Source organism: Staurois parvus, unplaced genomic scaffold, assembly GCF_062004578.1.
Source record: "Staurois parvus isolate SC_StPar_1 unplaced genomic scaffold, SC_StPar_1.0 ptg000402l, whole genome shotgun sequence".
Lineage (NCBI taxonomy): Eukaryota > Metazoa > Chordata > Amphibia > Anura > Ranidae > Staurois > Staurois parvus.
The window spans coordinates 1527753-1554420 of NW_028318198.1; the positions used below are offsets into that span (position 1 = coordinate 1527753).

The following is a 26668-nucleotide window of genomic DNA, read 5'->3' on the forward strand; positions in this document are numbered from 1 at the left end:
TATGTCCGGACACAGTGGCCATATTGGATTCCCCCAGGTGCATGCATATCTACCCACAGGCTGGGAAAAACGCTTTTTTATGGAAAGGAGCATGTGAGTGGAATACTTTGTAATTTTTAACTTTGCCTATTAAATTTACTACACTATGGAAGGCTTTCTTGTCTTTTTATGAGTTGCATAAGAGAGGAGGAGGAATAAGGAGTCTGCCAGAGGAATACACCACTGAGGTGGTAACTGCTTTGAGGCCCTGTGTGGGTCGAGGAAGGGAGGTGAGCAGGCATTGCTGCCATTTGAAGGAGAGTACTTGCACTTAGAAGTGGAGATCACGTGTGTGTTCCAGCTTAAAGCACAGTCACATGCATGGAATATTTTTTTCACCTTTGATATTGTCTTGTTCACCTATGGCATATATCATTTATGTATAATTTAGATACCATTGTATGTGGCCAATATTCTGTTTTCACGTATATATATATTCTGTTCATTATATTTGATTTATGCACTATATATTTAGTTTCCTAATGTGTGTTATTTAGCTATTTTGGTTGACACTATTTTTTCTTTTCACTAGAGGGAGTCAACACACATTTATTATATATAGTGGTCACTTTGATTTATAAATTACACTATATGGAGATACATGATTGTATTCATGTGATACAAGCGCTTCACTAATTTTTAATTTTATTTAAAAGGTTTAGTGTTACAGAAAAACAAACTAGCATTTTTATACTAAATCAGAGATGAACAATGTCAGGCTATATATTTGACAGATGACCGATTTTCTTTACTACAGTAATTGATATATTTTTAGAAATTGTTACAGTGTCCATGTTCCTTCTATAACCAACCTAATAACGAACATATCAACATATAATTTCTAATGCAGTACAATGTGTCCTGTAGTGATTCATTAAATACTGTAGATCTGCAATATCATAATGTGGCCTTGGACTCTAATATGTCACTGGTATAAACTCAGAAAGAAAGAAATCCTTGGACATGGCTGCATCTTCTTTAGGATTTAGACTTGTGATTGGCATAGTTTGGGAAACCAAACTGGGAGATCATTATATTGGAATATCTTAAGGGCATCTTCCCATATATGCCCACCAACTTGTTAAGACAATAGGACCTCTGCAGGAGGTGCTCAGGTCGATGCCACATCCCCGTATAACCACTTCCTGCATCTTTCTCTAGGTTTCTCATATCTATTGGTTTTACCAGTACACCAGAAGCTTTCTCTGTATAATTTGCTACCATGAAATTCATTGCAATATCATCACAGTTCTGTGTCTGGTCAATCATATTATGGATTGAGGTGGGTTGTTCTTGGAAGAGCTTTAGGTAATCTTTGTGAAAAAACGCAGCCCCAATAAGTATGAGGGAGTACATGTCACCAGGCCCTGAGTCCGCCTGTAGTTCAAAGCTGCCATAGCTATATATTCCAGAAGGCGATGTAACATGCTTCCTAGGCACAAAGCCAACAATTTGACTGGGAAATAGCTGGAAAAAGACAAAAGGAAACTACAATAAAAATAATTTTACAAAATCAAACTTGTTTCAAAGAAAATACAACTTGCAGAATGTAATCAAATCTGACTGTATTATATAACAGCAACAAACTACTGTGATCTTTTCATTTCCAGCTTTTCTTCTAAAACAGTTATCTTGCCTTTACAGAATCCAAGATAGACAATGTGAATCACTAACATTTCATTACACACAGGTGGTCATAACAATAAAAAAGATCTGAAGCAGTGTTATTTCAAGATTTGAAACAAATATTCAGTGAATATCATTCATTACTGCTATCCTGTTTAACCACTTCAATACTAGGCACTTTTACCCCCTTCCTGCCCAGGCCAATTTTCAGCTTTCAGCACGGTTGTTCTTTAGATGACAATTGTACGGTCATGCAACACTGTACCCATGACATTTTAAGCATTTTTTTCCTACACAAATAGAGCTTTCTTTTGCTGGTATTTAATCACCACTGAGGGCGGGAAGGTGTTAAGCACTTAAAGACTTTTATTTTTTTTATTGTTACTAACAGTTTTCAATATCAGTTAAAGGGATTGTACAGTGCTATCTGTTTATCTATTCATGTGTAATCTGAGCGTCAGCTTTCAGCCTTGTCCTGCCAAGCAGCCAAGGTTAGCTTGGTAAAAATTTTTCCTCTTAAAAGTGACATTAAAGCTTCCTTTTTTTCAAATAAAATGAATTCAATTAAAATAACAAACACATCACACTTACCTGACACTACAACTGTTTTGCACAGAGCAGCCCCGATCCTCCTCTTCTTGGGTCCCCCGCCAGCACTCCAGGCTCCTCCTCTTTGGTGAGTGCCCCCATAGAAAAGCCACTTTCCATGGGGGCACCTGTGTGGGCTCACTCCCGATCGGCCCTGGCTGAATGCATTGACCCAGAGCAGACGACTCAGCCCTGCTCCCCCATTCACTCAGCACAGCATTTAATTGACAACAGCAGGAGCCAATCTGTCTAGGGAGGGGGAGACAGCGGCAAGAGATGCTGCCCTCGTGCACATTGCTGGATCACATCGGGCTCAAGTAAGAATAAAGAGGGGCTGGGGATTCTGCAGCACAGAAGGTTCTTTACCTTAATGCATAGAATGCATTAAAGTGAAAGGCTTTAGAACTACTTTAATGTACAAAGCTAAAAAAAAAGTAAAAATATTTTGACATTTTAGCCATAAAAATGTGTAATATTACGTATGACTTTTTTTTTCAGGCAAATATTAAATGCTTTACTGAAAAACTTGTTTAGCTGAAACACCGATTACACAAGTAACTAGCTCCCCCACCTCCCTTTCTCTTGTTCTGTAGGGTTTTTTCTTTTTTTGTTTTTGCTTTTTTTTTTTTTTTTTTTTTTACACACATTTAAATAGAAATGAATAGTCTCAAAGGAAATGTTACTTTTGTGCTCTGACAAAATGCCTTAAATACCTGTATTATGAGTATAATGCTTTATAAACAGCAAATGGTGGCACCATGCGATTAGCACTACCTGCTGAGAAACAACAAGAAATTTTCCAAACCAGTTTCCTATTTTCAAGGTGATCTGCAACGGTTTTCTCTCTGCAGCAGCAGGATTGAAAACTAAACTCCGGGAAGTTCTACAATAATTTAAACTGCATAACATGCACTGTATATTTCAAACGCAAACATTTTAAACACCTGAATTTGCCTTGCTATGCCTTTTTTCAGTATAGCAAAGCACAGGGATAAGCAACACAAGGAGCCAAATCAGCAATGCTGCAGCACAAGAAGCAAGCAGACAGTAGAACAAGCTCATCCCATGGACTGCTTCTCTTTTCACTGTTCAGTTTTAGGATGGGAATGGGAAGGACACCGGGTAGGAGACTGAACAAGATCAGGTCCTCTACCCTGCTAGACAGGGTAATGCTGTGGGGAAGAGCTTGCAAACTCAGGACTGGATGGACAGTAATGCAAATCCTTTAGCAAGTAGCATAGGTCACATATATATATTTAATTTGTGTATTTAGTAGATTGCTTGGTGTTTAGCTTGAACTTGGTGTGATGAGCTTGTGTTTGGACACCATGGGAGTGTTTATTCTGAATAGAGTAAGGTAGGAGTAATAACCTCCGGGAGGATTGTTTTGGCCATCTGTGTCCCACTGGGGAGATTTCTCTTCACTTTCTGTCCCATGGTCAAAACAGGAAGTGAAAGGAAATCCTTTGTTGTCACCAGGGTCACTACAACTAGTGTCCCCATTGGACGTTTTCCCCTCTATTCCTGTTCTGGTGACAACCCAATAATAACATAATAACGGTACACAGGACAAATAAAGAGGATGAATCTTCCCAACAGGGGCACAGACAGCAATAAAAACTAAATTACAGTTCATACAATTATACAGCATTTATGGAGCAAAATCAAACAAAAAGCACAGAATCCCTAATCACACACAAAAGGAAGGAAGGTAAATCCTTCATTTAAACTATAAGGTGCCCTTGAGCCTAAAACGGAAAATCCATTTTGCTTCAAGTTTCAAAAGACATTTATCTAGGTTTTCTTTTCTAGAACCCAGATTATATTTGTCAATAATCCAAAAGTTTAAGAGGTCAGCCTTACCATCATGTTTTTGTATCATATGTCTTGCTACTAGTCTATCCTTGTTTCGAGCAATATCGTTCACATGTTCAAGAACTCGTCTCCTAAAGGGGAGAATTTGACATCTAGAGATAAGGAAGCCCTTAAGTTTATTGGAATCATTACAAGCTGACAGTGGGGATGCTAAAATACGGGGTCCTTTTTCCACATTCAAACCAAGGAATAACTATACCCTGCCCTTCCCTCAGGGGAGCAGTATCCAACTGTTTATAAAATTGGTTGAGAGAGATTTGAATGATTAATGGTTAAGAAGGAAGAGAAAAAATAAGTCATATGACTTATTCTAAATGGAAGGCATTGGAATATCTGTGCAGTAATAAAGAAGTAGTTATAAAGGCAGTCGACAAAGGGGGAAATATAGTCTTGATGGACAGAGCATTTTATTTGAAAATGTGTTATGAGTTATTAAGCAATGAGAATAACCATGAAATACTTCAGCATGATCCAACCTATTCAAATACTTGAGTGAGTTGAACTCTATTTTGAAAAGGGCCGTTGAAGAGGGGATCCTCTCCAAACATGAAGGTGCCTTTATTATGAATTCACATCCAACTATTGTGACTTTTTATGCCTTACCTAAGGTAAACAAAGAAAAACCTCCTGGCCACCCTATTATCTCAGGCAATAACAGTCTTACAGAAGGAGCAAGCAAATATCTAGATGTCAGGTGTCCATTTGTATATAATTTACCTTCATATATTGAAGATACACAAGACTTTGTAAACAGACTAATAGATATCACAATGGAAGATGATGTGTGGTTAGCTAGTCTAGCTGTGGAGGCTTTATATAGTAATATCAATTATGACTTGAGTCTAAAAGCTTGTAAATCCTTTCTGGAAACTAGAGGCAAACTATTTAAGAACCATACTCTCCAACTTTTTCAGTTTGTATTGGAACACAATTTTTTCTTATTTGATGGTAAAGTATATAGACAGAGCAGAGGAACTGCGATGGGTTTATTGTGCGCACCTACGTATGCAAATCTCTTTCTTCGGTGGTGGGATTGTATTATGGTCTTTGTAGAAGAACTAGAATGTTTTACGTCACACATTCTTATATGGGTAAGATTCATTGATGATGTGTTCATATCAGGGGCGGACTGACCATTCGAGCACTGCCCAAGGGCCTAGGGTCAGTAGGAGGCCCCATGAGATGCCCCTGGTACCTTTCATTGGCTTTTTTGCGTGTGGGCAAGAACACAGGGGCCCCATGATCCCCTATTGCCCGTGGGCCCCATGAGTTGTCAGTCCACCCCTGGTTCATATTATGGCAGGGTCGAAAAGGATCTGTTCGTGGAATTTGTAGCCACCTTAACTCAGAAAAACATTGGGATGTACTTCACGAGTGAAATTAAATATGATGGCATACATTTTTTGGACTTGGAGATTAAAAGGGGTGAAGGAGGCAATATTAATACAACAATCTATCGAAAACCGACCTCCACAAATAGCCTGTTACATTGGGGAAGTTTACATCGAGCCGCCTTTTAAAAAGAGGAATCTCCACTGGTCAATTTATGAGAGCAAAGAGAAATTGCTCAACAAAAGGGGCATTCCAAATGGAGAGTAAAAAACTGTTTGACAGTTTTATGAGTCATGGCCATCATAAGACTGATTTGATTAAATCCTATGAGAAAATGAAAGTTGCTCCGAGAGAAATCTCGGTTGGGTCAGAAAACCATAAAAGTAGATGACCAGCAAGGCATGCATATCATACGTACATACTCAAGTCAATAAGGGCAGATTATCAACATCATAAAGAGATATTGGAACATTTTGCATGAGGACAAATATCTATCACAGATCCTATCTAAATACCCAAAGATAACCTACAGACGGGGTAGGAATTTGAGAAACAAGTTAGTACATAGTCATCTAGAAAAAACTTCTAAAACATCAATGAAACACACCTGGCTACCTGAGAAACCAAAAAGGTAGTTAAGGTGTGGTCACTGTAAAGCATGTACTTTCTTGAGCAATACCAAGGAGTTTGTTAACCCTAAAAATGGGGAGATAATTAAAATAAGAGATTTCTATAATTGCAGCATAGAGTGGGTGATTTATGCTTTAAAATGCCCATGCCCTCTAATATATTTAGAAAAAACAATTCGCCCCTTTAGGAGCCAAGTTCTTCAACATGTGAACGATATTGCTCAAAACAAAAACAGACCAGTAGCAAGACATATGACACAAAAACATGATGGTAAGGTTGACCTCTTAAACTTTTGGATTATTGACAAATATAATCTGGGTCCTAGAAAAGGAGACCTAGATAAATGTCTTTTGAAACTTGAAGCAAAATGGATTTTCCGTTTAGGCTCAAGGGCACCTCATAGTTTAAATGAAGGATTTACCTTCCTTCCTTTTGTGTGTGATTAGGGATTCTGTGCTTTTTGTTTTATTTTGCTCCATAAATACTATGAACTGTAATTTTGGTCCTTAACTAGTGGGGCATTAATAGTATTTGAGAGCACCAGCAGTCTATTGTGTTGTGGACGAATATGCTGCTGTGATGTTTTTTTGTCCACAAGATGGTGTCTGTTGAGGAACTGAGCATATGCAGGAGGGGGCAGTTTGACACACACACACACACACACACACACACACGATAGGTGCCATTTTGCTACCATCTGCAGCTAAGCACTACTTCCAGCCACTATGTGACCTATTTTAATTCTTTATACTACTGACGAAGCTCTGTTTTCTGGAGCAAAACATGTAGAGTTTCTTTTTTTGCTTTGGGGCATTCTTTGGGAGCACTTTTTGAATGAACGTGGTATGCACTCCTCCTACCCCATTTTTTTTTTAGGAGAGGTCTGTACTGCATTTTACAGTGCATCATTTGCATTCCTCAAGACAGTGAGGTATTTTTGTCTGGATATGGTGATGTATGGGGCTTATCCATGAGAGGCTGACATTTAAGCCTGTGGATGAGTGTACCCGTATTACATATCTGTAGCAAGATAGATTATATGCTAATTAGTTTTGTCCATGGGGTAACTCCATTTCCTTAATAGAGATTATATATGCAAACTGATAGGCTTATGATCAAACTACAGTGTCTCTTTTTATGCCGTCACTTCATCTAAAACAGTATGGTATTTGATTTGGTCTGGTGTTATTAACCATTTGGATGTCAGGTAAATAATTGAAATGGTATCCAATCATAATGTTGTGCGCAGTACATTCCACTCCAATACGCATTAATTACAGCTGAGCATACATTTTTTATATATTTGAATAAAGGTTATATATTTTAGATTCATCAATTGGCCGGATGGTGCGTAGGGAAATGCACGCTCGTCCAGTATACAGTTTACAGCAAAGTTACAGCCATAGCATGGAAAAGCCCCATCCAGCTATCATTTTACAGTTTGGATGGGTGGTGATTGGTCACAGTGATCACATGGTACAGACAGGGACATTCACAGCCTATATGTACCATGTGATTTTCTGTGGCCAGTCACAGCTAATCACAATACTACTCAATGAATGGCTGTGAATGAATAGATGTCATTTATAAAAATGATTGTTTATAACAGTAGTAATCACTGTTATAAGCAATCATAGTGTATATTATAAAAAAAAAAAACCACACCTCCCCAAAATAGTGGTGTTTCTATGGTAAATCTGCACTGCTGTGGTCACAGTATGTAAAAATAAAATGTAAACAAAAGAAAAAAAATGTAAACAAAAAAGAAAGAAAAAAAAGACAAAACAAAACTTTAAAAAGTTTCAGTCAGTCAGTATCCATGATCACGGCCATACCAGTCCCATGATAACAGTGTATTGCACTGGTGACAGTATGAAAAAAAAATATAAAATTTAATTTGTTCATTTTCCAAAAAATTACAAAACTTAAAAAAACAAAAAAAACAAAACTCACCATGCCTCTTACTAAAAACCTTGAACTCTCTACTTTCCAAAAAGGGGTAATTTGGATGGTATTTGTACTATCCTGGCATTTTAGGGTCTCAAGAAATGATTGATCAGTTTTCAAAATATATATCCCATAGTTTGTAGACTCCGACTTTCACATAGCCTAAATAATAAACACAGATTTGGGGTATGTTTTACCAAAGAAATGTAGAAAAGTACATTTTGGCCTACAATTATTATTAAAGATTATTTATTTGCAAAATTTTATAACAGAAATATAGAAAAAAAAGTTTTTTTTCAAAATGTTTGGCATTTTTTGTTTATACAGCAAAATATAAAAAGCACAGAGGTGTTTAAATACCCCCCAAAAGAAAATCTGCCGGTCGGAAAAAAAAAAAATGCTAAAAAATTTAATTTGGGTACAGTGTTACATAACTGAGTAATTGGTATTCAAAGTGTGGCAGCACTGAAAGCTGAAATGTGGCCTGGGCAGGAAGGGGAAGAAAGTGTCAGGTACTGAAGTCATTAACACCTTCCCGCCCGTCCTATAGCAGATTGACAGCTGGGCAGGACACTCGCCTTTGTGACTGGGTGTCATATGACGTCCTGTCAAAAGCAGCCATTCATGTGGCCACGCAGTAGCACGATCTCTCACTGGCCGTGTCCACGGGACACAGCCAATGACATATCACTACAACGGCCCGTTGCCAGTGTCATGTGACCAATCAAAGCAGATCACATGTCGATTGTATACAATAGATGGCTTCCTGCCATGCCATTCATTGTATACAATTGTGTTGTTAGCTGTGATTGATCAAAAGCAGCCACATGGTACAGACAGGGCCAATCACAGCCCATCTGTATCATGTGATGAGCTTTGCCCAATCACAGCTAATCACAAGAGACTGAATGAATCAGTTTCATTCAGTAACAATGATTGCAAATATCAATTAAATACATTGGTATTAGCAATCATAACCTGTAAAAAAAAAAAAAAAAAAAAATCCTGAACACTTGCCCAGAATAGTTCAGTGTTACTATGGTAACATTGTACTGCTTTGGTCACAGTGTGTTGAAAAAAAAAAATAAAAAAAAAAACATTTTTTTTTTTATTATTTTATTATTTTTTTTCCTTTTTTTTACTAATATACTGTCACCAGTCAGTGTCCCTGATCACCGCCACACCAGTTATATAATCACGTTGTACTGGACTGGTAACAATATGTAAAAAGAAAAAAAAATAATTTTTTTTTGAAAATGTAGAACCTCCAAAAAACTCACCATACCTTTTACTAAATACCTTGGACTGTCTATTTTCCAAAAATGGGCAATTTGGGAGGTATTTGTACTATGCTGGCGTTTTTTGGCCTCAAGAAATGAGATTGGCCATCAGTACATTGATTGATCGATTGTCAGATATACAGTTGTGTTCAAAATAATAGCAGTCAGACATCACTAACCGGATCAATCACTGTTTTTGGTAGAAATGATATTTCTACATGGCAAATAATTTACTAGAAGTTGTAGTAGAGTAATAGAAATCCAACAGACCCAACAAGCATGACATGAATGCTGCTGATTCTGTGTAATTGAATCACTAATTGAAAGGGGCATGTTTCAAAATAATAGCAGTGTGGAGTTCTATTAGTGAGGTCATTCATTCTTTGAAAAACAGGTGGCAATTACTGCCCTTATTTAAGGAAGGAAGGCAGCAAATGTTGTACATGCTGGTTACAGTGCATTTCTCTCTGAAATTCTGAGGAAAATGGGTCATTCCAGACATTGTTCAGAAGAACAGCGTACCTTGATTAAAAAGTTGATTGGAGAGGGGAAAACATATAAAGTGCAGAAAATGATAGGCTGCTCAACTAAAATGATCACAAATGCTTTAAAATGGCAACCAAAACCTGAAAGACGTGGAAGAAAGCAAAAAACTACCATTCGAATGGATAGAAGAATAGCCAAAATGGCAAGGACTCAGCCAACAATCAGCTCCAGGAAGATCAAAGAAGGTCTAAAGTTACCTGTGAGTACTGTTACAATTAGAAGACGCCTATGTGAAGCCAAGCTATCTGCAAGAAGCCCCCGCAAAGTCCCACTGTTGAAAAAAAGATGTGCTGAAGAGGTTACAATTTGCCAAAGAGCACATTGACTGGCCTAAAGAGCAATGGCGCAACATTTTGTGGACTGATGAAAGTAAGATTGTTCTTTTTGGGTCTAGTGGCCGGAGACAGTTTGTCAGATGACCCCAAACACTGAATTCAAGCCACAGTACACTGTGAAGACAGTGAAGCATGGTTGCACAAGCATCATCATATGGGGATGTTTCTCATACTACGGTGTTGGGCCTATTTATCGCATACCAGGGATCATGAATCAGTTTGAATACATCAGAATACTTGAAGAGGTCATGCTGTCTTATGCTGAAGAGGAAATGCCCTTGAAGTGGGTGTTCCAACAAGACAACGACCTCAAACACACCAGTAAACGTGCAACATCTTGGTTCCAGACCAACAAGATTGACGTTATGGAGTGGCCAGCCCAATCCCCGGATCTTAATCCAATAGAAAACCTGTGGGGGACATCAAAAATGCAGTTTCTGAGGCAAAACCAAGAAATAGAGAAGAACTGTGGAATGTAGTCCAATCATCCTGGGCTGGAATACCTGTTCACAGGAGCCAGAAGCTGGTTGACTCCATGCAACACAGATGTACAGCAGTTCTCAGAAACAGTGCTTATACAACTAAATATTAATTAAGTGATTCAAAGGAAAGCAAAATCTTTAAACATTTTTCAGTTTATATAGTGAATGTTTGAGTTTGTAAAGAAGAATACAAACACTGCTATTTTTTTGAACAGTCTAATATTCACTTTGTCAATTTTTTTTTTAGAGGAACAACACAAATTTGATATATTTTTCTTCATGTTTTGATTTGGAATAGAATGTGTAGTGTTCCCAATGCATTAGTGTGTATGGAAATAAAAGCTATTAGAAGGATTTTGAGCTTTATTCACTTTTTTCAACACACTGCTATTATTTTGAACACAACTGTATATATCATGGTTTGTGGACTCTATAACTTTCCTACAGACTAAATAATATACACTAAATTGGGGTATTTTCACCAAAGAAATGTAGAAGAATATATTTTAAACCAAAATTTATTAAGAAATGTTATTTATTTGCAATAAAAAAATGTTATTTATTTGAAATAAAAAAACTCAGTGGCGATTAAATACCATCAAAAGAAAGCTCTATTTGTGTGAAACAAAATAAAATATTTTTATGGGTACAGTATTGCATGATCGTGCAATTGTCAAAGTGCGACAACATTGAAAGCTGAAATTGGCCTGGGCATGGAGGGGGTAAAAGTGCCCGGTATTGAAATGGCTAAAAACATCTGCTCCGATTGCTACTATTCCCCAATTATGTTGCAGAAACATTTAGCATCCTCCTTCACCCTTTATTCTGTTGACAAACAAGTATGTTCAGCTTATTGAGCTCCCTGTAAAGACTCCTTAGTTTAATGTTGGACATATGACAGTCATCTGGCAATGTCAACCATGTTGACCGGCTTGCAACTACAGGGAGACTAAATGGATCAGCACGTACAGTCATGGCCAAAATATTGGCACCCCAGTATTTCTGTCAGATAATGCACCACTTCACCCAACAAATTGTTGCAATTACAAATGTTTAGGCATTGTCATGTTTATTTTTTTTTTTTGTATTGGTAGGACACAAAAAAACTGAAGAAACAAAAAGCAAAATCTGACACATTCTACGCAAAACCCTATAAATGGACTGGACAAAATTATTGGCACCTTCTCAAATTTGAAAGAAATAACTGCATTTCAAGTATATGATGCACCTGTAATTTGTAAACTCACCTGTATCAATTAGCAGGTGCTGACAATATACAAATCACACTAGCAACCAGTTAAAATGGTGAAAAATTGACTCAACCTTTCCGTTGCGTGTCTTTATGTGCCACATGGAGCCTGGAGAAGAGCAGCAAAGAATTGTCTGAGGATTTGAGAACAAAAATTGTGGAAAAGCATGGACAATTTCAAAGTTACAAGTCCATCTCCAGAGATCTTAATGTTCCTGTGTCCACTATGCGCAACATTGTCAACACGTTCACAGCCCATGGCACTGTAGCCAATCTCCCTGGACGTGGGCAAAAGAGAAAAATTGATCAAAGATTGCAATGAAGAATTGTTCAAATGGTGGATAAAGAACCTTGATCAACTTCAAGACAAAATCAACCTGACTTTAAAAACACAGGGTACCACTACATCAGCTTCCACTATATGTCACCATCTGAATGAAAAGGGACTCTATGGTAGGATACCCAGGAAGACCCCACTGCTGACACAGAAACTTAAAAAAGCCAGATTGGCGTTTGCCAAAATTTACCTGAGGAAGTCAAAATCCTTTTGGGGGAAATGTGCTGTGGACAGACAAAACAAAAAATTACAGATTTTTGGTAGAGCCCATCATTTTACGGTTTCCAGAAAAAGCAATAAGGCCTTTAAAGAAAATAATACAGTCCTTACAAACAGACATGGTGGAGGTTCATTGATGTTTTGGGGTTGCTTTGCTGGTTCAGGCACTAGATATCTTGACCATGGCATTATGAAATCTGAAAACTACCAAAGAATTCTGGGGAGCAATGTAGAGCCCAGTGTCAAAAAGTTGGGTCTCTGTCAGAGGTCATGGGTCTTACAGCAGGACAATGACCAAAGCACATGTCAAAAAGCAGCCAGAAATGGTTTAAGACAAAGCGCTGGAGAGGACTGAACTGGCCAGCAATGGGTCCAGATCTCAATCCTATACAGCACCTGTGGGGAGATCTCAAAACAGCAGTTGGGAAATGGAACTCTTCCAATCTGAGAGACTTAGAGCAGTTGGCGGAAGAAGAGTGCTCCAAAATTCCAGTAGAGAGGTGTAAGAAACACACTGATGGTTACAGGAACTGATTGATTTCAGTTATTTTTTCCAAGGGGCGTGCTGCCAAATATTAAATTGACAGTGCTGATAATTTTTTCCACTCCATTTTTGGGGATTTGTGTGGAATGTGTCAGATTTGGCTTTTTGTTTCTCCGCTTTTTTGTGTCATACCACTACAAACAAAAGAAATAAACATAAGAATGCCTAAACATTTGTCATTGCAACAATTTTCTTCGCAAAGTGGTGCATTATTTGACAAATGAAAAAGGTACCAATAGATTTGGCCATGACTGTAATACCACTATCCCTACCATATAGATAAAAATATAAATATACAAACTGTTGGTGGTAGGTTCTCTTGATCTGTTTGATAGTCTCAATAAACTTTGGATTGCAGATACTAACAGAAAACCGGCCTAAGGCTACCATAAGGGCCTATCCAGAGTAAACGTATGCAGCCGATAATGAAGAGAGCAAACAGACAGGAAGTGGCTGCTGGTGAGTGGCAGATCTGTAACTAGCTAAAATAACTCAATTCTAGGGACATAAATAAATCCTTGTCTTTTACTTCAGTCATTATGTTTAATTACTTGCATAATATGATCAGCAACGCTAATGATCCAGGTTGAAGAATCACAGTTCAGACATAATCTGTTTTAATTACCTGCCATACGGTAAAAGCAAAGGAGATGTCATATGCACTAAGGAGTGTGTCATCATCCATCATTAGCACAGCTGTAAGAGACAAACAGTTTATGCCCCGCATTAATGCAGTGTTCAATCCCTCACTGCCAAAGAGTAACAGTAAGGCCCCTTTCACACGTGCGTTCTGTTTTTTTCCAAGCAAAGACGGATCAGTTTACATCCGGTCTTCCATCAGTTTACATTCATTTTTCCATCAGTTTCGATCTGGTTTTTCGATCAGTTTTTGTCAGTTCCAGGTTTTTTTGTTTTTTTCTTTAACAGAAGAAAACTTGGGTTTTCTTTCGTTCAAAAAAATGGATGTTAATGGATACGGACATTAACGTATGTAAACAGATGATCATCTGGTCACATCCGTTAGTCCATAGAAATACCTGGGTGTCCGTTTTTCATCCGTAAATGGACAGATGAAAAACGGACATACGGAACGTCCGTGTGAAAAAGGCCGAATGTGAACATTTTGTACATACCACCTCACATTCTTCTCACACTTCTTCTAGTGAGAGGTTGCAATGACAAACATTCTTAAATATTGCAAGTACAATATGCTGCCTTTCTTATTCACTTAAAGATGCAATCCAACCAATCCTAAAAGAATGGTCAAATCTCTTTTGGCCATGCTTCTCATGAGGGTCACAGGAACTGTAAATACCTCCTAAACATGCAAGATATTTACCTGTGTAGAACACCAGCATATGCACTCTGAAAGACAGACATGCTCATGCCGTTCCTTCAGAACTGTGTGCCGTAAAAAGTGACTCCTGCACGCATGCGTGGGAGTGACGGCATCGCAGTTCAGCCATTCAAGCCGATGGAGCCCGAGAACCCGGAAGAAAGGACCGAGTGAAAATAGAAGCACTGTCAGCGGTGACAACGCGCTGCTGGAGGGCTTCGTTTTAAGGTGTTTCACATAATGGGCTAGTATGAGTTCCATACTTGCCGATTAGGACATTGCCTTGCAGGGAAAAACTTCCCCCCCCCCCCAGAGTTTACTACCGCCTTAAACCTAAAATGCATACCTGGTAAGGTCTTCACACTTTTCATTCAGTTATGTGGGAATCTAGGAACCCTTTTTCTAACTTGTTTGTAATGCAGTATAGTATGTTCAAATCCATCCAGTCCAGTTTCCTTTACATCCCTCGTAAAGCCCAAGGTCCAAGAACTTCCTCACAACCTCCAGTTAAATTCAAACCTGGACCAGAAGGCTGAATCTCACTGGTGATACATTATTCAGAGGAGGGGGAGCTGCACATGCTTTAGGAAGTATATACAGGCAGTCATTCACATGTAAGTCAATCTCTGGAATCTGGTTGCATCAAAAAAACACAGAACTCGGAAAAAAATAAACTTTAGGGAACATATTGCACCTAATAAATTTATTAAACCTGGCACGTGAGAAATATGAAGGCTGCCATTGCTGACCTTCAAAAAAGGTAGCTGCCAGGCTGTCCTGCTGATTCAGTATCTTCAATACTATCTGAAATAAAGAGTAACTCCATTTTTGTTGAGGAAAAAAAAAAAAAAAAGAAAAACATTCCCCTCTGGGTGATCTATGTACATTGCAAGAATTTTAATAAACTTTGTTGCAGATTCCTACCTTTTGTTATTCTGAAGAAATAGATATTTGCTTTTCTGTGCCCATGAGCTGAGAGAATCTGTATAGGAGTGGTTTTATAATCATCAATCAGCTGCTGCTCTCGGTTCTACTGAGGAAAGCGCAAGGGTCTAAATCCTTTTAGACATGATTTCCCTTTGGAAGTATCTCACCAAAAGTGTTACAAGGGATGTAAAAAAATCTGACTTGTATTTTAGTGCAGACTTCTGTCAAAAACCTGACTTGTATCTTAGTGCAGGCTTCTGGGAGAATTAGTGAGCCAATCACACAAGAAATTACATTTCTTAGGGGCGTTCTGTACACCATCTGTGTACAGAATGCCTCCAGGTAGCCACATTTCAGAGTATTTTACAGAAAATTACAGCGCTACAGATTGAAAAGGAAAGCTCATTTTTAATAGCGATCAATTACAATATGACTTTAGTTGCAATTGTATACACTATATTTTTTTTTTTTTGCCAATTTTTTTTCCCACAAAAGTGGAGTTACTCTTTAACGTCAAGGGACAAACATACAATCAAAGTCAGACAGATATCAGGACCCTTGATATGCACATTTATCCCAAGTCAGTAACTCATAAATGCTATAACCACTGACCTAGCATGACAGCTAGGCAAAGATAGCCTTTACACTTAGTAGATATTTCTCTTAAAGGTTTGCTATAGCCTAATCACCATCGCAGCCTTTGTAACTGTTGCACATCTACACCACCACCCCTAGACACACACACTTAATGTAGCATGTATGCCGTTTGTTCCATTTAATTCTATGGCTAGGACTGTGGTCATCATGGGCCCCAGCCAAATGCCAGTAGGTTGTCTCTTGCTCAGCATGGCACTCTTCATTGGCGTCCCCAAGTGGCCACATCCTGCAGTGGTGTGCCCTGCCTCCTGTGGCATTATATGCACTGTAGAGTACTGAAAATCCCAACAAGAGAAGTGAGACTTCCTTATTCAGATGCAGACATTATGGTGCTGGAGTCCAGATGAGAAAAAAGAAGCTGGTAACTCAATATGGAATAAACTCAATGTGGATTTGTAGTGAGAAACACATTAGCTGCACTCACCTTTGGTTTGGATCTCTGGGAAATTCTGCAGTCTGTTTCGCATGAGATTAACACTCTGTTTTTTGAAGTAAACAGACACAGGATGGGGTCCAAGACTTTCCCACAACTCCTGTGGTGGGTCCTGCCCCACATTATTCCACACTACAATTATCCTATGGAGATGGGGCATGGCCTGGTAGTGATTTAACATTTTCAGTAACAAATCAGTTCGGTTAAAGCTCTGCATTATGAGAGTGAAAGAGTGCGGTGAGGAGAGGCCAGAGAAGGATACTCCCCGCCGAACCCCCAACATAGAATCTTCATGAGCAGTGGGCAGAAGGGCAGCAAGGGCACCAATCAGGAAGAGGAGGACAACGAGAGAAGCACAGAAAACCCGGAGTACCTTCATCCTCTGAAACCTTCCCAGAAATCTGCATGAAACATACAAGATAATAAATCTCTTAAAAATCTGGCATTCAGTTGGATTGATGAACATTAACCCTAAAAATGGTTAACAGGAGGTGTGTCCAATTACATTAAAGCTGTATCTATGAACTATAAAGATATAGTTCTAGCCGTATTATTAGAGATGAACAGATATGTTATACTATTACTTGTACCTCATATTCAGCTGGTGCCTCTTCTTTTAAAGGGAAAACCTCATGATGACACTAACAGAGAAGGAGAATAATAATTATTACTATTTACTTATTATAAGTATTTATATGGCACCGAAAATTTACACAACCCTTTACTGTACATACACATCAGTCTCTGCCCTTGAGGAGCTTACAATCTAAGGTCCCGATCTCTCATGCACACACATCCTGGAGCTAATTTAGACAGGAGTCAATTAACTCACTACCCAGAGGAAACCGCTGCAAACACAGAGAGAACATTCAAACTCCATGCAGAAACTGTCCTGACTGGGATAAAAAAAAAAAAAAAAAAAATGGGAACCACAGTGCTTTAATGCAGCTATGCTAACCACTAAGCCAATGTGCTGCCCAATTTTCAGGCAATTTAGATGTTAAATCAGATGTGATTTTCCTTTCTGCAACCACAAGTTGCAGGAAAGAAAGTTGCTCAATTACCCTATCATCATAGTCATTCAGAGGGAATCACTTCTGCGGAGCTATTGTGTTCTCCCAGCGGGACTGCGCAGGGGACAGCCATGCCTGCCGAGAGAACACAGTGATTACTGCAAGTGGCTATAGCCGCTGGCAATAATCACATGAAAAATCTGACAGGCTGGTTGTACCAAAGTTGTACAACAATCAGCATTCCCATAGATGGTTTGAATCTTGTTCAGTCCTTGCTAAACCGGATGAGATTCGAACCATCTATGGCTGGCTTAACTACATAACTGATAATAAAAATAACAGGATAGGATGTTAAGACAAGCTTTTGTCTTCTGACAGTGCATCTGCATGGTAGGGACTATGTTATCAGAGCAGGAGTGGTAACACTTCTCAGGAACATTAAAAGGCAGAAGGGGGATATTGTTGCTTACACACATCATCTGTAATGCTTTCTCCCCTCCATGCTGTGTAAGCTAGTGAGTCCCAAAATGGATGTCACAGTGTGGATATCAAACTGCCACACAAAATTTTGACAGTTGGGAGAAAAAGTAATTCGCTTCAAATTCCTCTATACCAGTGGACTCCATACTGTGGCCCTTTGCTTGCCTTTATCTTGCCCTTGGTGCACTAGTCAACTAACTGACATCAATGATGGAACAACATTCTTCCTCTTGATACCAACAATGGGGCACTACTCCTCCCAATAAAACCAATGATGGTGTATGGCTTATGCTCATTGATGTTGGGGCATTTTCTAATTCCACTGGCTGAAATTTGGCCCCCACTAAAGCCTGAAGGACAGTAAACTAGCCCTTTGCTTAGAAAGTTTGGAGACCCCTGCTTCACACCATTCATGGCAAACCTGTGGCCCGCAGGCCACACCTTCCCTACCTCATGCTGAGGTAAGAAAATCTAGGGGGGCTTTAGTCATTACCTACGCCAACGAAAATGAGTCATTATCCAGGGCTCCCCCAGCCTATGATCAAAAAATAAGCAGCAATGGCATACTGATGCAATCGTCTGTGTTCTGCACTTCTGGAAGCATGTTCACATGTACACTGCATAAACTTACATGCCCCGAGTGAGGGATTACTGCTGTACAGGAAATTACAGGAGGCAGATAATTAGATAGATTCATGTGCTTGTGCTAGCTCTGAATTCATAGCTGTATTAAAGTGGTATTAAGTCCAAAGCCAAATATATAACATCTTTCAGCTAAGCAATCCTTAGATGCGGTGGCCACATTACTTTTCTTTTTTAGGCTTTTTCCCTGCGTCACCCGATCTGGCCACTAACACACCTCCTGCATTAGTGTGTCCCCACTCTGGATGAAAAAGCACAGGGGCACAGCAGCATTGGTAATCTAGGGGAAGAGATGTGTTAGATGTACTAATAGATTTAGATAAGCTAACTAAAGCCAAACTCCAGCTCACACTGCAGTTACGGCAACAGTTTTTTTTCTTGTGGGATAAACGTTTTGCCTAAATGTATAAAAGCTGACCATTGTAAGCATCCGTCAGTGGTAAATGGTTTGTCCCAACACTCTTAACTGATACATTTGTAGGCTGAGCTTGTTCTGTTGAAAAACAACAGACTTACTGGCCAGTTCACCAGGTAAAAAAGGAAAAAAACCTGAAAAAGAAAACTAATGCAGCTATCACATCTCAGAGTTGGTAAGCTGTGATATAATAAATGTTTACTTCTGGGTTTATTGCCATTTTAAATGATGCATATCTAAATCTGTCTAAGGGGCAGTTTTAGGCCTTTTGTGTACAGGCGCATTAGAGCTGTATAACAAATTCTACTGGATGCCAATTATTGGGCATTTAAAACAATGTTACAGAAAATATCAGCTAACTGCCAACTAAAAGAATATAAAACAGACAAGCAACTTAGCCAAGTATATTTATTACAAAACACAGAGCGCCCTCTTGTGGTTTGGTTCTGACTTTTTTTTTTAATACAATTTTGTAAAGCAAGGTCCTTAGGTGTTGTAAATAAAGGACCAGTTCACTGAGCGACAGACAAAATTTTAGAGTGTTGTATGAATTTTTCCACGAGTTCTATGGTTACAGTTTAATGTGGAATGCCGACTGTTACAGTACCTTTGAGATCCATGCCTGTATATGACCTGTCCATGTGCGGCAAGACTCTGGACCATGGTTTTTAGCTATGGCTGGTTGCACCCAAAAGTGTGGACATGCGTTAGCGTGCACTGACGTGTTCCTGCCGCTAGGTGTGCACACAGGCCTTAGTATTTAAGCTCTGTCTCTTGTGATGACCAGTGTTTTGTTGACCCTGCCAACTACCCTGTACATGAGATTACAGTTGTTCTGCTTTGCTTGTTGTGACCTCAATTGCCCGACTCTGCCTGTATCTCATGTCCTTGCTGCTGACCTTGCTTGCTCCTGTTACTGCCGTCTGTGCCCGACTCGACCTTTGCCTGGACTTCAACTATTCTTGCCTGTCTCCTGGCTCAACCTCAGTCTGAACCTCAACCAGCTCTGGTGCTGCTTATCCGTCTCCCCATCATAGCCACCCAGCTCCTGCGGCCCCTTTGGAGAGGCAATTCTGAGGGCTGTGACCTAATCACATTACGCAGCAAAGTAGCCTGAGGGCCACCAAGGTCTCACACCCATCAATCCGTACTCTGGTGAAAACCAAGGTGTCATCTAGACTTGGCACCTTTGGTGAACCTGTGCCACAGAAGGGATGACAGCTGTAATGCCAATAGTGTATTAAACCCTGTATCCAGCAGTGAGAATTTAGACACGAGACAAAAGTCAATGAACATTGGATTGCTTCAAGCTAAAATGTAGCATTCTTCTAAAAGACCTCCAGGATATGTAAAGTTAGCTACTTTGTTTCCATTCCTTGCTTGATATCACAAAATGTCAAGGATTTTATGTTTATGTGGGATTATTAACTTTCTGGTAGTTTTAGAAACTGCAGCTTCACACATTTTTTTGAAGATCTTAATTTGTAGTCCACATACAAAAAAACAAAACAAAAAAACAATAAATATGTGAAAGTCACTGTATATATGTGTAACAAACCTAAAGATTCCTGAAAAGAAGTATATGCATCTTGCATCATCCAGCCCTTTCCTCCCCAAGCCTGCCCTTTTTAGGCTCCATGAACACTGGCTTAAACAACTGCCTGCACTCTTGGCAGGAAAAAAATGCTAATTTTGATATTTTTTGTACAAGCATTTAGCAGCTGGTACATTTAGGAGTGTTCCGTTTTTTTTTCTGCCAGAAAAATTCTCAAAAATGTAAAAAACAGAAGGATTCTTTTTCTACCTCTATACACAGAGCTTAAAAAACACCTCTAGACTACCTAATGTGCATGGCCACATAGGAGAACATTAGTTGCTTCTACAGAAAAAAACCCCACTAAACTCCTCTAAGGGCAGCGTTCTTTACCTCCCTGTCTGATTATGTCCATATTTCTGTGCTCAAAGCGGTACATTTTTTTGCATGGAAATATGTATTTTTTTTATTGTAGGTCTGTAATTTTTAGGAATAACTCACTGAAATCTGTCCGAACAAGTCTAGTAAACATCCCGAGTATGATAACATTTGAAACACGAAATCATAAATTATAATTTAATAAATCATAAAAATAATAAATTTAATTCAATAATATAATCAAACCAAAAACACTGAAATTTGAAATATAGCGCCAAGTTCGCACATCACTGAGCAAAGTCACAAAATCGTTTTCAGTGTCTGATGACGAATTTCCCCACGAATCATGATCACTCAATTCTGCAAGTGGTTCTGATTTACTATCGCTGTTCTCTAGCTGGTCTAAAACCGATTTTGACCTAAAGGGACGCTTTTTGGACGCCATGGACATTTCTCAGTTTCCAGGCAGAAAGAACAGTAAAAATGCAGGCAGGGCACAGGACAAAGCACTAGGGACAAAATTTATGTAAAAATGGTTTGATACAGTAATGTTTTACTAAGTGATTTTAGTGTATTTAGTGAATGTCACTTTTTGTCATTTTCAAATTTCCCACCAGTTCCGTCCCCGTACGCCCCGACGTCGCAGGGGATGGAACCCAGAAGACAGATGCTGGCATCAGCCGGAGGACATTACAGGGGACACTGCAGGAGGGACATCGCGGGAGTGCAGGACAAGGTAAGAGAAGAACAGATCCCAGAGCAGCGCTGCATGGTAAGCCCGAGTGTAGCTTGGGGTTACCGCTTTTGGTACTGAAACTTTACCCCGAGCTACACTCGAGAATACCGCCAGGGAGGTTAAGCCAGTGTGCATGGACCCTTAGTGAGCTGGACTGCAGTGGAGTCAACCCATTAAAATACCGGAGATTACAATTAAAGGATAAATTCATCTTTTGTAACTTATTACACGTTACATCCATGTTTGGGGTGTAACATGTTACTTTGGAGCAGTTGTCCTCTCCCCACCATACCCGCACTGTGACAGTGGGTGGGGGATCCTCTCCCCGCACCTGCTCTCACATTTTAAAAACAGCGCAGCTGTGAGGGGCTCCGCCCACACAGCTGCATCATTTATTCACAAAGATCTGTGAATTAATGAATTACAAGTCCTATCTGCCACTGCGGCAGATGGCTTATGGCTCTCAATGAACTGCAATGGCTTTGGTGAGCATCCTTGAAGTTCATGGACTCTTCCCGCACTCAAGTAATTAACTGCCCGTATGGGAGGTATAGGCAAAACGCTGTATTGAGTGTCTACAAGAGCCTAGCATTGCATCAGCAGATCACAGGTGCAATGCTTTACAGGCTGCAGTGAAAATACTTTACCTGTAAAGTATATGTGCATTTATTATTTTTTCACAAAAAGTGAGCTTAGCCTTCCAAGGACCAGCCCACTGCTTGCACCAGGGTGATAGCTCTTGGGATGTGTACTCCGGCAGGGAGCTGTGAGATTAACAGGCATTTAAGAGCACCTTGTCAACCCTCCCATTGACCCCTGCTAGTTCTACAGCAGAATAGACCCAGCTATGATATCTGTCACATTACAAGTGCAAAAATCTATAAATAGGTTGTCTAGGGGGGGGGGGGGGGGGGGAAGTGCTCCCTCTAATGGCTAGTTTACAAATCTCTGCATTTTAATAGAAATACTGTATATACCAGGGGTCCTCAAACTTTTTAAACAGGGGGCCAGTTCACTGTCCCTCAGACCGTTGGAGGGCCAGACTATAGTTTAAAAAAAAAAAAACTATGAACAAATGCGGACACAGTACAGGAGATTACCAGAGACTGCGGACATACAACGGCAGCAGGAATACTGGGCCAGCCGCTCCATAAGACGCACAGACATTTCCCCCCAAGTGTGTCTTATGGAGCAAAATAGTGCCCCATCGTTGGCGTCGGTGGGGGGTGGAATAGTCTCCCATCGTTGGCGTCGGTGGGGGGTGGAATAGTCTCCCATCGTTGGCGTCGGTGGGGGGTGGAATAGTCTCCCATCGTTGGCGTCGGTGGGGGGTGGAATAGTCTCCCATCGTTGGCGTCGGTGGGGGGTGGAATAGTCTCCCATCGTTGGCGTCGGTGGGGGGTGGAATAGTCTCCCATCGTTGGCGTCGGTGGGGGGTGGAATAGTCTCCCATCGTTGGCGTCGGTGGGGGGTGGAATAGTCTCCCATCGTTGGCGTCGGTGGGGGGTGGAATAGTCTCCCATCGTTGGCGTCGGTGGGGGGTGGAATAGTCTCCCATCGTTGGCGTCGGCGGGGGGTGGAATAGTCTCCCATCGTTGGCGTCGGCGGGGGGTGGAATAGTCTCCCATCGTTGGCGTCGGCGGGGGGTGGAATAGTCTCCCATCGTTGGTGTCGGCGGGGGGTGGAATAGTCTCCCATCGTTGGTGTCGGCGGGGGGTGGAATAGTCTCCCATCGTTGGTGTCGGCGGGGGGTGGAATAGTCTCCCATCGTTGGTGTCGGCGGGGGGTGGAATAGTCTCCCATCGTTGGTGTCGGTGGGGGGTGGAATAGTCTCCCATCGTTGGTGTCAGTGGGGGGGGGAGGAATAGTGCCCCATCGTTGGTGTCAGTTGGGGGGGGGGGGGGGAGGAATAGTGCCACATCATTGGTGTCAGTGGGGGGGGAAGAAATAGTGCCCCATCATTGGTGTCAGTGGGGGGGGGGGGGGGGGGAGGAATAGTGCCCCATCATTGGTGTCAGTGGGGGGGGGGGGGGGGGGAGGAATAGTGCCCTATCATTGGTGTCAGTGGGGGGGAGGAATAGTGCCCCATCGTTGGTGTCAGTGGGAGGAATAATGACCCATCATTAGTATCAGTGACACCAATGATGGGGCACTATTCCTCCCACTGACACCAATGCAGCAGCACCATCTGCACGGCACACTTACCTGTCAGCTGTCCTTTTTCACTCCGGCCTCTCCCTCACTCGATGTTTGCGGGGCTGCTCGGCTTCGCCTCCTCGCAGGTGATTGGCCGCCTGTGTGCCTTTCCTGAGCTAGAGTTCTGGCGCCCAATCACCGGTGAGGAGACAGAGCCGAGCGGCAGTGCAAACATCGAGTGAGGGAGTGGCCGGAGTGAATGAAGGAGCAGCGCTTCCTGGACTGGATCGTCGTGGGACTGGGACACGGAGCCAGGTAAGATACAGCAGCCCCCTGCCCGCCCCTGTACTTAGTGTCCTTTCCTCGTGGCAAATATGCCCCTGCCAGCGGGCCGGATAAATGTCCTCCGCGGGCTGCATGTGGCCCGCGGGCCGTAGTTTGAGGACCCCTGGTATATACTGTATGTATGCAACAATAAAAACATGAACAGTATTGCAGCATTCCCAGCACCATTACTGGATTCTAGTCTATAGTCCCATGCACACAGGAATTTGTTTTTCCTCCCCTGGATGGAAAAACAGCTTAAAACATACGCCTAAAGCCATGTTTTGCAAATGTGTTTAGGCACATCAGGCGTTCATTTTATTGGCCAGAATATTAATTTATTTTGGGCATTTGAATGAACACTCAGGTGATAAACATGTCTAGCATTTAGGAGAGTTAAGCATTGTTTTTGTCCAAATGCTCCTCTCCTGATTGTGTAAGTTTTTTCAGCCTCTAAACGCTCCTCTTCTAATACACCTGTAAATGCTTATGTGTGCATAGTTAACCACCATTTTAATGTCCTGTGTGCATGAGGCCTAAATTCAATCTGCAGCCTCCATTTCAAGTCCAAACTAGTATTTGAATTTCTTGAAAAAAGGCACTTCTGGTTATAGGTGACAATGCTACCTTGTGGGGTCTCTCTGTAGGCCCAGGATTTTCACCCTCCTTTATATTACCTAGGCCAAGACTACAAACCTACATTCAGCACAACATGAATATCCAGCAGTGGTGTCCTACACTGTCAATGGGCGGGGTGAGTGAAAGGGGGTGCTGCACAATAACGTGTTACATCTTAAATACAGGTGTAACATGTAACAGGTAACTAAAAGTTGAACTTATCCTTTAAAGTGATTCTAAAGGCTTGATTCATTTTTCTTTAAATAAAACCACATTTTCTAATAAACACATCATACTTACCTGCTCTGTACAATGGTTTTGCATTCTCCTCTTCTTGAATCCCCCGACAGCAATTCTGGTCTCCTCCTCACCGAGTGCCCCCTGAGCAAGCTGCATGCTCTGGGAGAACTCATGCGTGATTACTCCAAAGCTCTGACACACAGAGCATAGCTTAGCCCTGCCCCCGTTCCCTCCTCACTGGTTGTGATTGCCAGCAGCGGGAGCCAATGAGCAGCGAGAGACCCGGGAGAGCTGCTGCTCTCATGCACATCACTGGATCGAGATCGGGCTCAGGTAAGTATTAGGGGGTTTGGGGGGAAATTGCACACTGAAGGTTTATTACCTTCATGCATAGACTGTATAAAGGTAAAAAAAAACCTTCAGCCTTTAGAACTACTTTAACTGTTATGCCTAGAAGCACTTTCTTTACTTATAGTATATACTGTAACATAAAAAATAGAAAATCACATTAGTGAAATACATTCCTCCTGAAATAAGCCAAATACCTGCTGACGTATATTATCCAACTAAAGAAGAAAATGCATTCACATATAGGAAATGAGTGGTTAGTCAAATTGTCGGTCATATGTTAAAATAGGCATTGTGAAAAGCCCTCAATTAAAAGCTGAACTCTGGGAAAATGGCTAAATACACAGATGAAATGCATAAATTCAAAGTGTTTTACCTGCCAGATGATTTGTATTTCAGTCCATTCCGTCCTGAGATTCACAAAGCCTTTTGTGGCAGGACAGGAGACCTGTGAATGGACAGAGAATGGAGAAGAATGATTAGCGCATCTCTCTGTTACGTTGGCAGCTCTACTATCAGCATGTCCCTTGTTTGCACAGGATCACTGCGGAACAGATGACTGGCTCCTTGTTCAGCTTCCTCCTCTCCCAGCTTGAGATCTGCTGTAAAGAGGACTGCATTTGGCCGATAATATGTCAAATTCAGTCAAAGCGGAGCTCCCCCCTTCCCTCCCCGTAGTCTTCTGGGACCATACGGGGCCGTTCACAAAGCACAGCGCTTCTTGCGCATGTGCAGAGGACACCCGATTGTGAAGCCGCAAGCTGTCACAGCCAGGTGCCCACACTAAAGATGCCGGCACCAGGGAGAGAAGATGGCTGGTGAAACCAGTGGTGGTGAGGACACCGCTGGACCGAGGGACAGGTAAGTGGCAGTTTTTGTATCTGCTGACTTTTTTTTTTCAGCTGGAACTCTGCTTTAAGTACACATATTGCACTTTACACATTTGTGTTTATAAATCTGTATTTATGAACAACTGAATTATGTTTGTCTTTTAGAGCATAGATTATCTGGGCCATTGGACAAAAGTTTTCAGGCACCTGGATTTGTCTATACACAGGTATGGATAAATTTCACAAGGGTGCACCTGTCACTTTGAAAACTTGTTTTAATGTCCTGAATCCCTGCTCATTCTCACATGCTAAATTTCAAAATTTTTGGTAGTGATGACAGCCAACTTGCGTCTTCATATCTTTCATTTTTCTATTGGATAGTAAGGTTACCCATCAAAGAGATGTACAGGGATGTGCAATTCATATCGCCCAAACGCCCAGGACATGTAGTTTTGGGCGCCGGACAGGTAGCTTTTTTTTGCCTTTAGCCCTGCTGCGGGCAAGGAGCAAGGCTCATCTGTCAGGTGGAAGTATTCGGGCAGCAGCGCTCCTGCCCAATTGCTTCCACACAGCCCACAGTGCCAGCTGCCAT

The 26668-nt window shown here is 41.0% G+C and overlaps 1 protein-coding gene across 1 annotated transcript; it reads right to left on the reverse strand.

Moving 5' to 3' along the window:
* Nucleotides 1-761: 761 nt before the first annotated feature.
* Nucleotides 762-25691, reverse strand: EXTL2 (exostosin like glycosyltransferase 2). The gene is made up of 5 exons (XM_089686586.1): nt 25623-25691; nt 16973-17023; nt 16756-16783; nt 13655-13725; nt 762-1506 (listed from the first exon to the last, which is right to left on the reverse strand). The coding sequence occupies exons 4-5, from the start codon at nt 13715-13717 to the stop codon at nt 1018-1020; spliced, it is 552 nt and encodes a 183-aa protein (XP_089542712.1). The 5' UTR covers nt 13718-13725; nt 16756-16783; nt 16973-17023; nt 25623-25691; the 3' UTR covers nt 762-1017.
* Nucleotides 25692-26668: the final 977 nt, after the last annotated feature.